The 15,532-nt window shown below is 39.8% G+C and overlaps 1 protein-coding gene across 3 annotated transcripts in view; it reads right to left on the minus strand.

Annotated features, from left to right (window-relative positions):
* Positions 1-2,088: 2,088 nt before the first annotated feature.
* Positions 2,089-15,532, minus strand: part of Pkc53e (Protein C kinase 53E) — a 60,424-nt gene continuing 46,980 nt past the window's right edge. For 2 of the 3 annotated variants that reach the window (XM_076776615.1, XM_076776616.1), the window contains exons 6-13: positions 13,666-13,819; positions 12,990-13,218; positions 12,763-12,894; positions 12,031-12,296; positions 10,463-10,664; positions 10,183-10,371; positions 9,701-9,841; positions 2,089-8,611 (exon numbers count right to left, since the gene is read on the minus strand). In XM_076776615.1, the coding sequence (XP_076632730.1) occupies positions 8,459-8,611; positions 9,701-9,841; positions 10,183-10,371; positions 10,463-10,664; positions 12,031-12,296; positions 12,763-12,894; positions 12,990-13,218; positions 13,666-13,819 (1,466 nt within the window). In that variant the 3' untranslated portion in view covers positions 2,089-8,458. The remainder of the gene's footprint in view (positions 8,612-9,700; positions 9,842-10,182; positions 10,372-10,462; positions 10,665-12,030; positions 12,297-12,762; positions 12,895-12,989; positions 13,219-13,665; positions 13,820-15,532) is intronic. The other variant, XM_076776617.1, reaches the window with a different exon arrangement.

Here is a 15,532-nt window from a genome sequence, read left to right on the forward strand (position 1 = left end):
TACGCGGATTATATTCGCTAGATTTCGAATATCCTGCATTTTTCTCTTTATTAATTATTAGTATCATTTTTAAAATTTTACAGTTGATACTGTCTGTGGCGTTTCGGGTGCAAGGTGCATCCTTTTGGGAAAACGTTTCATCGGTGAGTTTAACGTGTTAATGTTTACGTGTGAATTGTAAAATATATTTAACAAAATGAAAGATTTTAACAAAACTCGAACCTGCCTACGATAAATAGAATTTTTCTATGGTAAAGCCATAACCAAATAAAATTCGGTACTTCGAGTAACTGTAACAGTGCAAAAGCTCGTTGAAAAGCAAGATTTACGCCATGTTGATAACAGAACAGTTTGTCAAAAGGGTACCTTGCACCCTGGAAGCCTCGAGCAGAACTATCTGTAAGAATCTGGCTCCTGAAAACCTCAAAAATCTTTTTTTATTTTCATTATCGAACCAGCAGACGTACTCGTTAACCGCTCTGCGACGCGTTCTTTCAATCCGATCGTAAATAATTGTGCGGAGCAAAAGATATGTCATTGAAGGTGCACGATTTACGAAGTTAAGTTACTTTGCCGCCATAACGTCCGCCATTACGGTCTCGGGGACCGTTCGATGCGAGGTTATGTTCGCCCACTATCACAGTGTTTGCAGATGTTCGTCCTAAACGCGGTGAACGAGCGTGCCTGCTCATCCCATCGATGTCGAAAACTGCATAAGCGGTTACCGTTCTCTACCCCTTACCTTTTCAAATGGAAGTTTGACGAGTATAGTGGACAGGATGCCAAAGACGAAAACAGATGGAGCGAAAAAGAATTAGGGAAAAGATTTGTTAGAGAAAGTCAGCGATCGACGTTAGAAAGAAAATTCGGAGAAAGGATATAACACTGCCTCTCTTCTTGCGATCAAATGGGGACCAGCAGGTTTCGTATCAAGAGATTTGGTCAAGAGTTGGTCAAACTTAAACACGATGGTCAAATGTTCGTTAGACAGCTGCCAATCTCTCGACTCGGTCGTTCGAGCCGAAGAAACAACGGTGGAGGAAGGTAAGATTCTTTTTCGAATATCCCTGACGCAAATTGATGCAAGAAGCAAGGCAGTGCTGTAAATAGAGACAAAGAGATATCCAATATGTCTCTATTAACACTTTACCATCCGTTGTCCCGCACGGATATCACGTGTTGCTCGCTTATTCCAGAAAGTATAATGTATTTACAAATATATAACGTAATTGTACAATACCTATTGATAGTATAGTCCTTTCGAACCTGATGGTAACATGTGTGAATTTGATATTTTAATATTCTTATGTCACGTGTATACTACACTCTGTACATTTGCAATTTTGTCGATAGTGTACAAAAAGAAGTATCAGTTCCTGGTTCGAAAGGATTAGTCTGCTTGAAAATAAACGACTTTCTTTGGACATAAGCATAAAATTTCAAGAATTCCAGGCAAGGAAAAGTAACAAATTGCACTTATAGGTCGTGTACTGCTTCCAGAGAAAGTAGTTCAACGATGCTCGAGTGTTACAATTGGCGGTGATTCGCTTTACATATAGTACAAATGATGCATATCGCCGATATTAAATGAAATTGTTTCGGTAAAATATCCTAGTAATATCCTATCGAAAAATAAGCAATAATAAGTTATAATGATTTATTATAATAAATAACAAAATAATATCGATATTGTAATTCAACAAGCAATATCAATCATTACTTAATTTTCACGCGAGCCACGCGGACGGTAAAGTGTGAGGAATAAAATTGGCACGAAATTGTTGTAAACGCATTGTCGCTTGTTCGACACGTTCCACGATCTGTCCGGGTTGGAACAGTCCCATCTAGCGGGCAATTCTATAACCTGTGACGAAAAGACAAGGACGAACAACGATGTCGCGTCTCGTCGTCGCGTCGATGCGAAATTCTCGATCGCTGGTCGTTTTCCACTAGTCTCGTTTCCATCGAATCGCCTGTGATCGTTTCGCTTGAGCCGGTAGCTGCGTTTCTCGAGAGATCGATCGTCGACGACGATCGTCGTTCTTCCGATATAGATGTCGGCTTATATCGACTATCCTTGTCAGTGGCTTTTCATTTTTTTTTACAACGTGTTTTGAATCATGTAGAGGCTAAAAGACCGCTACGAAAGACGCCACGGCACGGTGACAGGAGAAAGTATAGTCCGCTCGAACGAGCGGGAAGAGGAAGGAATCCCCCGTCGCGGTTCACGACGGATTCCCTTTCGAGTGTATGTTTTCTTTTATTTTCCTTCGTTATTATATTTTTTTTTTTTTTTTTTTTTCGTCCATTTTCCGTCAGTTTTTGGTACAAAAATAGAGCTCGGGCGGAGGTTACGCAGTCTCGCGGTCGAATATTTAGTACCTAAACGAAATTGCTCGATCCACCGCTCGAACTATCTCTGGAATGTAAATGTTCCGAGACCAATTACCCTGGACGCGTCGCGAATTGAATCCAGAATGGAATTTACCCGTACGTTTGTGTTCACCATCGTCGCCGGCGATTCGTCCCATCGAACGAGCTACGCTCCTTCGAGATGGTGGATCGCGATTAGTCGAGACTTCAGCGGGAACGAACTGTACCGTCCGGTGAATCTGAGACGAGCCGCGAACGGCTGGGGATTCTGGACTCGACGTGAACCGACTCGAACGATTAAATCAGGTAAGACGAGAAATACCGGCGAGACTACGTAAAAGCTCGCCCGATCGAAGAACAAGATTGGATCACCCGCTGAATAAGGGGGCGAGAACTACGTTACGATATACATACTTATTTATTTGGAACACGCTTAATAAGACGCAATTAATATATTCGATTTGTTCCGAAACTTCGCGAACTCGTAATCTTTCCATCGCGGGACAGTCGGTGGAGGAGGAGGGGGGGTGAAGGGTGATGGTCAAGAGGAAAAAGGAAATACAGTAATCGTCGGATAAGCGAAACAAATTTGAGTACTTAAAAGTATCAGGTATAGGAGTAAATAGCTTTTATCTTGGACTGAAGCCAAGTTTCCTATGCACCATCTGACCGGGAGACCGACATGTTTTGAGATGAGTCATTCACTGATAAAACTTAATGAATCGGTGAGGACATTCCCAGTGAGAATGAATCCGAACACGATTACCATTCGGAACATTTTTCAATAACTTATGATCAGAAGTGGTCCGAACGTGGTCGTGTTTGTACTCATTTTCATCGTGAGATTTTAAGCAATTCGTTAAATATACTTTTTACGAAGATAAACGCAAGCTTCGAGAAACATAACACGGAAGAAGCGAGGTGATCTGTCTCGAACTCTAACCTTAAATTTTGAGGTTAAGGATTATTTCATTTCACTTATCCGGCGATTACCATGTGTATAATATAAACGTTCTAACAACTGCAATGGTACTACGCTCTGTATATTCTAGCACGGAAATCGGCAACGAAATTACCTATCTTCTTGACTCGTTTTAAGTTACCGAAGCGCTAAATCCACGAACCGCGGTTGCCGTGGCCTTTTTATTCTAGTCTTAAGCTAAACGCCATTCGCTACGCGGCAACGAATAAATCGATAAATCGGGGAATCCTAGACTGACTCAAAGATACGAATCGAAGCCCGAGTCAAGGAAAAATGTACGAGTCTCTCTGTGAATATTTCATTTTCTAAAGTATTCTCGACGAGCGAGCGTCGCCAACGTTTCCGGCGTATTCCGAACTTTGCAGGTTCCCGCATCAAGATCACTTAGCAAAGATGGGACTGATACCTGTCTCTTATACCAGAAAACAACTTGGCGTCCATCTTGGATGACGATACTTTTTCAATTAAAATATTAATCGATACCAATAGTATATAAACCGAGTCGGCATTGATGATATCGTAAACGTATCGAAAATAAGAAACAACGTTTTATCGATATGAAACAAATAGTTGCAGATACAACTTCGAGTATAGTACTGTCTCTCGAGTTGTCACATAATTATCGATTTGTTTATTAACGTCTTTGTTGCTTACCCTGTTTAATAATAGAAATATGCAGTATACACGAAGAGCGAAAATATGATTAGTATAGAGTGTATATGCGGCTGAAATGATCTTTTGAACCTAACTTCAATTATCACTTCAATTATATTTAGATTATTACCGCTACAATTTGACTATATCTCTTAGAGCGATTTTTACTCTTTGTCTCCAACGTATTCAAAGCCAAAGCGACTCAAACACGTAACAGCGATTAAATTTCGCCCACCTAGTCTTCGGATTGTCTCAGTTCGGACTTGAGCAGCAATAATGTTATATAATATCGAGAGAGTCAGAAAAATGACAGCGATTAAGTTTCGCCTACACGTCTCCCAGGTTGTCACCACAGAGTCACGGGCCTGTGACACCCTGAGAGGCAATACCGTATATAAAGTCAAACTAACGAAAGGAATAACATCGATTAAATTTCGCCTAACTGTCCTTCAGGTTGTCACAGGTCGATTCCAAGTCTATGACATACCGAGAGACTCTCTGTAAAGTAAAGAACCAGAACCTGTGACAACGTGAGAGACGACAGTGTAATTACTTATACCGATTAGATCTTATAGTAATTTAAAATGTTATCCTTCTGCTTGCACTGCTTGCTACATACCCGATTTTCTTTCTTGTTTGCGACACATTATGATAATATCAATGCACATTCGGTACTATACGATGTTGTTATCAGTCACGTACTTCGTTACAAAAGCATTTTTATTAGACATGGATACCAAGTACCTGATATTTCGATACCTTCGAATATTCTCTCTTAAGTACTTTGGTATCGAATTGCTAGACATCGTCGATACACAATCGTATCGTTCCCATTACTGTCGGGCAAACAATTTGTCTTTTTCGTCGGATTCTACCGTTGAACGGCTGGTCATCGCTCGACGAGTCTCTGACACGAAGTGTATAAAAAAGGATACGTCCGTCTGAAGTCGACAGGCTGGTCAACTACCTCTACGACAATAACGCGTATTAATCGAGAATCAATAATTAATCCTACTATCGAGCGTCGGCGGGCAAGCCGACCAAAAAAGAGAAATTCGAGGAGGAGAACAGTTCGCGGAGATGAGTTCCCTCTGCCACTTTTCGTATTCTCAGACTCGGTATTGTCCTTTGGGGCTGTTCTCGTCCTCGACGTTCCGAGCCGAGACAGGCTCGATAAAAAGGCGTATATCACTGGAGCGAGGGTTTCAGGCACGAGAAGAGCTTTTTTTTTAGGAAACACCGAGGCCCTTCCACGGTTTCGAATCAATGGAAAACACGGAGATACGCAAACGAAGGGAAACACAAAGAAGACACGGAGAATATAGTCTGCTGTTCGCAAACCTCTATACGAATTTATTTTGACAAGCTCGTCGGAAACGAGACGGCCAAACTAGCGATGGGATTGACAAGTCGACTGCAGCGCCAATTGTTTCCACATAACCTGTCGTCTCTGGTATTTTTTTAGGTTACAGCGTGGAAATGAAGAAACATCCAACGCTTTGACTCCTAGTGGGCACTGTTCAAGAAATATGTCAAATATCTAAGATGTATAATGTTCCTATTGTCGTACCTCGATTTCGAACCTATGATAGTATAAGAGACAATAAAGAGTACACAATCGATCTCATCCACACGCCACTCTAAAAGCTAATTTTTTTTCCTGTTTAATAACCGTTTAATAACCTGTTTTCCTGTGTTTCCGAATACAACGCATAGAAAACTAAACGTCAATTTTAGGGAAAGCAATTACTTGTCACTTGGTTTAAAATGCACGTCGGTCCCATCGCTAGGTGAAATGGAAAAATATTTGAATAACAGGGGAAGCGAATGAGAGCTAACGAGTAATAGAAACTAGAAAGGACAACGTCCGATTGAACGGACAAACGGGCGTAATTCGTTTATTATCTTCATGACTGCTAAAGCGTACGATAATCTTCCGCCAGCATCAATTATCCGTAACAGCCATCAACGACTCGACGTATCCTCGCCTCGCAACAAATTATTATATTTATAGTCGTCAATTTTATATACCGACGTATCGGCGACCAATCAATTTCAGAGAACAAACGTGGTTTGTATTTTACAATTTTCTTCGTGTGACGTGTAAAGTTTTATATGTGTGTGTGTGTGACGTGTGTCTGTGTGTATGTATGTATGCACCCAGCACTGTACGAGTGTTACGGTGAGCGTAAACGTATTATATGCAAGACGATACGAATCGAACGTTCGAATCGCCAATGAAATTTCAACCAGTCATGAGAGCTGAGCATCTAAGGGCTCGTTTCTACGTACGTATCTCTACTACTTACGAAGAATAAATCGACGAGGAGTGCAACGTTAACGAAATACCGATAAGAAATTTCTGTGTAACGTGTAAATAGATCGTAGTAGTGTAAGTGTTTGTATACGTACAATGTATGCGTATATATATATATAATAATATATATTCATTCGTTCGTCAAATGTACAGGCTGATTCTACAAAGTGGGAACAGTCTGTAACTCTGGTTTACGCGGGTACACAAAACATTTATAAGGGAAAACAATTGTACGCCGTAGTTAAGGCTATAACAATAACAATAACAATAATAATAGTACTAATGATAACGATAATAATAATAATAATGGTATTAATAATATTAATGATAATAATAATATTAATGATAATGATAATAACAATAATAGTAATAGTAATAGTAATAATAATAATACGTCTTAGTTGTACCAAGATTGCATACGTTAAGAAATGCAGTGTCGAGTGAAAAAAAGAAAATTAACGCGTAGAAGTAAAAAGTAATATACATTTGCCAGAGATGGGTAAAATTCTATTTGTTCGACAAAAATTATAAATCTAATAAAACGTAGAAATTTATATGTATATATTCGAATAAAATACCGGCCATCTCCGTTACTCGCCATAATTCAAATAAAACTGTAAATGAAAGCACCAATATTTCTTTGCATAAATCGATCTTCCTCGTCATTTTGCATATAAAAGTATTAAAGTACGACGATTGAAAACGGAATACGAGATATTTCGTAATTTATGTCTGTATTCAAGCACCGACCATTTGCATGTTGAAATTATGTTTATAATGCCGGGCACGTAGCACCGTTGACCGTGACTATGGGTGAACGTAAACAATGCAACTCCGTAAACACATTTCATTCGGTTCGTGATCGATCGGAGTGTCGAGTGTTTTTGTTTCCCGTATTTTCCTTCTTAATTGCATTGACCGGTTCGAAACACGTAACAGGTTTCCTTCATAATGAGAAAATTGATATGTTCCGTGCATTTGTGAAACGCAGTTAAAACGAATGATTGCCATATATGTGTCACACTGAATATTTCGATCAGGTATAATCGTCACATGCTGTTACACGTAATTAAAAAGGCAAAGTGTATTCGCATACTTTTGTTTCACAAAGGCATAAAGATTATAAATTTGACCATTTATGTTCCCCCAATTTCGACTGGACTTCAATTGCTCATAACCTCTAAAGTTACATGTGATATCTAACACTATGTCATCTTATTAGAGGCTCGAATACTGAATAAAACCGCGTTTGCAAAATAATATTCGAACGAAGTAATTTTCTCAGTGTAAAATATAAAATATCTCGTAAAGTCACACTTTAATATTTTAATATGCAGGACTCCTTTAACAAGAAGTGTATATTGCACTTGTGCCGTCATATTTTCCTAAATCTTTCTTTTAACGATGATTTTTTTTTTTTTAATTGCACGTAGAAAGAAGATACAGTCTGTCCCAGTAAACAGAATCACCCTGCACATTATATATTATATACTCTGGAAGGCGACAGTAGAACCTACTGAAGTAAATGCATAATAATGTACGCGAAGAACGAGGACAGCAATTAGGAAACTTTCGCGGTTTCATCCAATCGCGGGTAAACACGATTTCTCAACGCGATCGTTTTGCAAGTATTATTCTCGTCCTTTCCTCGATAACCTAACCACGATTTCGGATTCGTTCGACGAATCCATCGACTCCGATCAACGTCGTGTTTCTCGCCTATTCCATCGCGGCGCTGCCAACGCGCGCGAACATCTCCATTCTTTGGTAAAAAAAAAAAAAAATACGTTCGAAAAGCCAACGTGAGACTTTTCGACAAGGTTAATAATAATAATAATAATAATAAGGAAAGCAACAACGAGGGTCATTCGGGCCACGACGGATGTTGCTGCACCCGTGACGATTCCGGAATCGAAACTCAAGGAAAACCGGAACCCAAAATACGAAGCGGAGAAACGGAAATTGAATGGTCTAGAGTTGGTTTACAGGGGTAGGGGGGAGGGGAAGGGGCAAAGAGAGGGAAAGAAGATGACGGTGAAAGCCCTGAGTAGCAAAGAGGAAGATGAACCCCAGGAAATGGCGGGGAGAAACGTACGGCGAGGTTACAACTAACGAGAAAAAACTCTATCCGTTTAAACGTGTTGCACGAACTCTGGATTGAGAAAAGAGAAACCCATGAACTCTGTCTGGTCCAGGTTCATCATGAACAACTTGTCCGTGGGCGTCAAATCTGTCTTCTCTGACGTGAACTGTTTGTCGAAGTTACTCACGTCCTTGCGATGTTTCTAACGAACGAAAACGACATGCATTAGCGTTCTTTCTTTTTCAATTAGGCGCGCCATCTGTCGAATACAATAACCACCGCTTGTATGCCAACCGTTCAGTGACTATGGAGTCGTCCCAGTCGCTCTCGTTCATTCCAACGATTCTTAAACTCGTTTTTCACTCACGATTCCGTTTCGTCAGACGAAGTTATTGAATAAAATTATTATCAATTATTATAACTCTTCATTCCTTAAAATATCTGATAATACTATTGATCGAACTATTTTTTGCATAACCCTAACCGTTGATATATCTACAAATTGTACAAAAATGTCTTACACAAAGTGTTCGGCCACCGCTGGGAAGAACTTTAATGGGAGATTCTAGAGGCCAAAATAAGACGAAAATCAAGAATACCAATTTGTTGATGGAGGCTTCGTTAAAAAGTTATTAACGTTTAAACTTCCGCCAGTACTGAATTTTTTTCTCGAAAGTGCGCAGGATTTTGGGGGTATGTCTATTCACCAAAAATGGTTGTAATTGACCCCCACAACCAAAAATAATTTTTCCAGAACGATTTGAAATTTTTTAATTTTGTCGAAAAATTTGTTCACCTACTCGAATTTTTTTCTCGAAAATGCGCAGGATTTCGAGAGTATGTCTATTCACCAAAAATTATTATAATTGACCCCAGCAACCAAAACTAATTTTTTCAGAATGATTTGAAATTTTTTAATTTAATTTTTTAGTAACTTTTTAACGAAGCCTCAGTCGAGAAATTGATATTCTTGATTTTCGTCTTATTTTGGCCTCCAGAATATCCCAGTAAAATTTCTTCCAGGGGTGGCCGAACACCCTGTATATAGAATGTCTCAAAAGTCATTTATTTTGAGAAATAATAGGAATTCTAGAGAAATGACTTAAATTAAAATCATGTATTTTGAAATCAAGCCTTGAATACTGTTATACTATAGATATTGAGGTTATTGAAACAGTTGTGAAGAACTTTTGTATGGCTGTAACAATTATTTTCGAACCCGGAGACGAGAAATGTTTTTGGTGACATACAAGTGGGGGATTACTGTACGTGTAAATGCTTCGATACTCACGATCTTTGGCTTGAACGGCGGTTGCACCTCGCGATTCTCAATCTTCTCCCAATCGATGCGTCGGAAGAACGCGTGACTGCGTACGTCTTCCTCGCCTCGCAGTCCGCAGCCCAATCTCTTCACTGGATTCTTTGTGAGGAACTGAGCCGCGAAAAATGTACATTCAGAGTGGCTGCTCGAGAATGTAATTAAAGTTTAACCGCGTTCGCTACCGCGCGTCGCATATTTGTGAAGCGTTCTCACCAGAGACCAACTATTACAACGGTTTGACAAAGAGTTTTTGAGTCTTACACTCTTCAACAAAGTACCCGGTGGTAGCGAACGCATTAACCCCTTGATGTACGATTTAACAACAAGTAATTTCATTTTACATAAATTTGTGCAACGTTTGAAATATACTGATTGCAATTTACGAGTCAGACTTCGCCATTGTACGGCGAGGGGTTAAATAACATAAATACGCTTTAATATTTGGCGTTTACCGCTTTGCAAATTTCCCTGGCCTCCTTCGAGAGACTTTTCGGATAGCTGACGTTGTGATCCGTGATGGCGACGAATAGTTCTTCTTCGTCCTCTCCGTCGAACGGTGGCTGACCGACGAGCATTTCGTAGAGCAGAACTCCGTACGCCCACCAATCGACCGACTTCCCGTACGGTTGATACAGGATGATCTGTAACGAGGAGAAACAGAACCGATCGGTATAACGGGGCATTTATTCGCTGATTGAATTAGTTTCGCGTTGGAATCGAGGTGGAACAGACTTCTGGAGCTATGTAGTCCGGTGTCCCGCAGAAGGTCTTGGTGGTCTTGTCACCGGTGATACCCTCCTTGCACATTCCAAAGTCAGCGATCTTGATATGACCGTCGTGGTCCAGCAAAACGTTGTCCAGCTTCAAATCTCGGTACACGATGCCGCGGCCGTGAAGGTAGAACAGACCGATCGCTATCTCGGAAGCGTAGAATCTAGAAATCGCGTTCTCCATTTGTAAAGAGTGTATCTTAACGAGTGTAGATACCGATAAAATACCGGTATTTATAGGTCATTTTAGTTCCTTTAACAAAACTAAATGTATTAAATATGTCATCACCTTCTCTAGTCACCTACCAGAGGGCTACGCTCTTGTCTCTCTCGCAAGCGCTCGACTAACCCTTCTGTTCTCACATATACGTTCCTCAATCGGGATATTAGATAGTTGGTCAAGGAGTGTATATATAGGAACAGATGTGAATGTCGAGAGCTTGCGAGAGAGACAAGAGCAACGTAGCCCTCTAGTGGTGAGTACGGGAGGTATGACGCCACAATAAAAATCCATCAGCGGATTTTGTACAGGGTGTTCAGCCACCCCTGAGAAATATTTTAATGGAAGATTCTAGAGGCCAAAATAAGATGAAAATCAAGAATATCAATTTGTTGATTGAGGCTTCGTTAAAAAGTTATTAACAATTAAATACAAAAATTTCAAATCATTCTGGAAAAATTATTTTTGGTTGTGGGGGTCAATTACAATCATTTTTGGTCAACATACATATCCCCGAAATCCTACGTACTTTCGAGTAAAAAATTCGAGTAGGACAAATTTTTCGACAAAATTAAAAAATTTCAAATCGTTCTGAAAAAAATATTTTTGGTTGTGGGGGTTAATTACAATCATTTTTGGTGAATAGACATACCCCCGAAATCCTACCCATTTTCTAGAAAAAAATTGGAGAAGTTGTGAAATTTTTCGACAAAATTAAAAAATTTCAAATGGTTCTGGAAAAAATATTTTTGGTTGTGGGGGTCAATTACAATCATTTTTGGTCAACAGACATATCCCTGAAATCCTACGTACTTTCGAGTAAAAAATTCGAGTAGGACAAATTTTTCAACAAAATTAAAAAATTTCAAATCGTTCTGAAAAAATTATTTTTGGTTGTGGCGGTCAATTACAATCATTTTTGGTGAATAGATATACCCCCGAAATCCTACCCCTTTTCTAGAAAAAAATTGGAGAAGTGAAATTTTTCGACAAAATTAAAAAATTTCAAATCGTTCTGGAAAAATTATTTTTGTTTGTGGGGGTCAATTACAATCATTTTTGGTCAACAGACATATCCCCGAAATCCTACGCACTTTCGAGAAAAAAATTCTTGACCGAAAATATACTGTGTGGGCGGAAATGTTTCTATAACTTTTTAACGAAGCCTCAATCAACGAATTAGTATCCTTGATTTTCGTCTTATTTTGGCCTCTAGAATCTCCCATTAAAATTTTTCCCAGGTATGGCCGAACACCCTGTATATTTTAGGTGTATCTTTCCGTTTGCTAGAAAACGCAGGGGGCACTTACACTGCCACTGGCTCTTTGAACTTGCCGCACTGTTGTATCTGGTACATCAGATCTCCTCCGTTGACGTACTCCATCACGAAATAGAGTCGGTCCATAGTTTGGAAACAGGAGTGCAGTTGCACCAGGAACGGGGGCTTACTTGATAACGCCAAAACGCGTTTCTCTACCATGGTGCATTCTACGTCGTCGTCCTGGATGATAATGTCCTTCTTCAAGATTTTTATAGCGTACAACTCGTCTGTACCTTTTCTTTCGGCCAACATCACCTGAAATTCGTCGTTTGCCAGGGTAAAGTTTCAGGCTGCGAGCCTGCATTTAACCCTGATTCCCATTAGCACGAGCGTATTGGCAATACAAAATATGCAGAGTCCATAGATGTCCAAGGAAATAAGGTAAATTATATTTATTTTCATTCATGACCTTCTCTATATACGAAGGCAACGTAGAAAAATTTTTTAGCAATTAGTACAATTACATATATTATTTTGAGGTTAGAGATTAACTCAAGTCGCCATATTAGATCCTTCCTTATCCTATTACAATTATTTAAAATAGTAGACAATGTTATCAAAGTGTTCCGTAGCCACTAAAACCTTAAACAAAATAAATAAAAATCTTAAACAAAATGTTATATTTTTCTTTTTTTTTAAGCGTGAACGTAGGCCTAATCAACGTGTCCCTGGTACGTTAATGGGAATCAGGCTTTGACGTTCCAACAAACGGGTGACCAACTTTGCCGAAGCTGCCCTTGCCGAGCACCATGAGGAAGTTGAAGTCGCTTGCTCTGATCAGGTCGCTCTTGCCCATGTTGTGCGGCACCTCCTTGTCTTGAGTGGTCGTGGTCTTTTTCGTGACCGAGGTTTTCTGGAAAAACGAAATTTCTCCCGTGAGAAATCGGCATCGTAGAAGAGAATTCTATCGTCGTGGAACCATATTATCTAGCATTCCATAGAACGTACTCGCATCTTGACCTTTAGTTCTGCAAGGTCCACGCCTTCTTCCGGCACAGGTACGTTGTAATATTCCCCTTCCTCCTGCGTGAGGAGCTTGAACCATCCGCTGGCTGGTGCTTTCATCAGCTCCGATATCCCGAAGGAAAGGGATCCCATGAAATCGTTCCTGGACGTTCGATCCCAGTCCCAAACTTCGATCAACAGTCGTCGATCTTTGTCCTCTGGTTTCAGGTCGCTGAAAGGACAAACCTGTGCTCCAGACTCTCGCCAATCACCGAGATGGTACCGAGACTCGCCAGAAGGGACCACGACTGGACTCCACTTTGATTTCGACGAACTTACACACTATCTAAGGGATCTATTAGGTCTACAAATTCTCGAACCCTATATTAAACAATCTACGATACTAGCAAAGCAATTGATTTGTTCGCTTTACAGAGAAGACATTTCATCCTATAGAAAAGAATTTCAGGATTCAGTAAGGCCCATCATAAGGTAGTTAAAATCTGATAGAGGTCAGCCGTGTCCTAGTTTTCTTGTTCAAAAACTAAAATCGATACTATTGATTCTCTTCCATAATCGAATAAAGATAGTCAAACTGGCGTAAACTGATTGGAGACTGCAGCAGTTTGCTTTAAGTCTCGCAAGAAAGACGACTCTCGAAGGTCCATCAGCGACTTACAAAATGATTGTCTCGTTCCATTCTGGATTTAAGGAGGACTTGATTGTCTTTGTTTTCTTCTTGACGTTGTCCGAATCCGGGATTAACTTCAGCTTGACGTAGGGATCCGACAAGCCGTTCGGATCCATCGGAATGAGGTTCCGTCCCTGCTTCACTGGAATCGAACAAACAGAATTTCTGGCTACCCGACTAGGGATTGCAATACTGGTATAATATTCAGTCGTAGATACGAGTGATCAACCAGAAATTGGACACCTTGGTATCGTCACTAGTTTGAGCAATAGCAAAGAGCTTTGCTAACAAAAGTTACCTTATATCTAACTAAAATCAATATGTTCTGAGATACACAACTACTAAATTATTACAATTGAAATGAGCTTGACGAAATTTTACACTGACAAATAAGAAAAAACTACTATTACCATATTATGCCTTAAAACTATACAAGCTTTATTAGCAACATTCTATTATTGCAAATAGCCAAGGTGTCTTGTCCCTAGTTCCTTGTTACTATTTGATTGGTACGTCTGACCATTACTCAGTATTTCTACCTGCGTCGACGCCTAATAAGGACCTATCACTTGTTACATAGTGATTTTTACGAAATAATTCTACGATATGATTTATTAAAATAACTCGTCCATATCTACGGGATGTAAACTATTTTCATTGTTGGGAAGAGATAATATATTTCCCTCGATACTTCAGAAATTAAAACTTATAGTGTGAAACTGCTGACAATATTACCAACTTAATAGTCAACCTTGCAGCTTTGATTGCACTTACAATTGATCGTAAAAAAAGAGGTCCCGTTCTGTGCGACGCGGGAGAAGGGAAACAAAGAGATTTCATCGCGGATAATTACGACCTCGTTTATCGCGGCGACCTTGGGTCGAAAGAAGCGCGATTCGGCTGATAATAACTGGTCTAATAATAAAAGATCACGCGTTCCTCCGAGTACCTGTTTAACGATAATCCTTCCCGTGGCACTTGAGAAACGTCGTTCCCGGCGCGAACGTCGATAAATCGATCCCGAAGATATTTTTAATAACAATTATCGCGGGAAAGCGGCGAGAAACTAAATCCGTTTACGAACTATAAGCGCGTTTCGTGCTACGCGCCGAGGCCGATAAAGTTGGAAACCTATATGGGCCAGAACGTATTATCCTGGCCTATAAATAGTCGTGGTCTTGGCTCGTGACGGCGGCGTTTAGGTTGTTATTACATTTTCGTGATAATGCTATGCCGAACTTTGCCCCGCCATGCTCGTTACGCGCCCTAAACTTTGTCCGCGACCATTGCGTCCAAGTAACGAGAAACGCTCGAAATGTCAACAAACTTTCAAAGTTTAAGAAGATAGGAAGACCGATAGCTCGCGTACAAGTTAAACCATAGCCAGAAGTTATTTCTAGTCGACCATCATACTCCTTGTTCCTTTGGTTTACTGATAAGTTTCTCTCGAGGGGCTTGGAAATGGACGCCTAAGGAATTTTATTGTACCAGTACATTATACCATCTAATATGAATCATATACGTCTTGTGTATCCGACAACTAGCGAAACTAGCGACGTTTCAGCAAACTAAAATACTATAAGATCGACAAACAATACTATGCCACAAATATCATCAACAGGTTTATAATATTGAGAACTACATAACCTAAAATTTGTTTCAGTAATTATTTCTGTAACCTTCCTAAAATTTACAAATCCTATTAAAATTTATTTCCCCCCGACGTCTCAACTTGAGAATGAATTTTTCTAGCTTCACTGTGGCAGTCAAAGCGTTAAGAATCACAAGTAGAAATGTACATTATACCATCTTATATAAATCATACACATCTTGTGTCCGACAACTAGCAAAACTA

This window comes from Colletes latitarsis, chromosome 11, assembly GCF_051014445.1.
Source record: "Colletes latitarsis isolate SP2378_abdomen chromosome 11, iyColLati1, whole genome shotgun sequence".
NCBI lineage: Eukaryota > Metazoa > Arthropoda > Insecta > Hymenoptera > Colletidae > Colletes > Colletes latitarsis.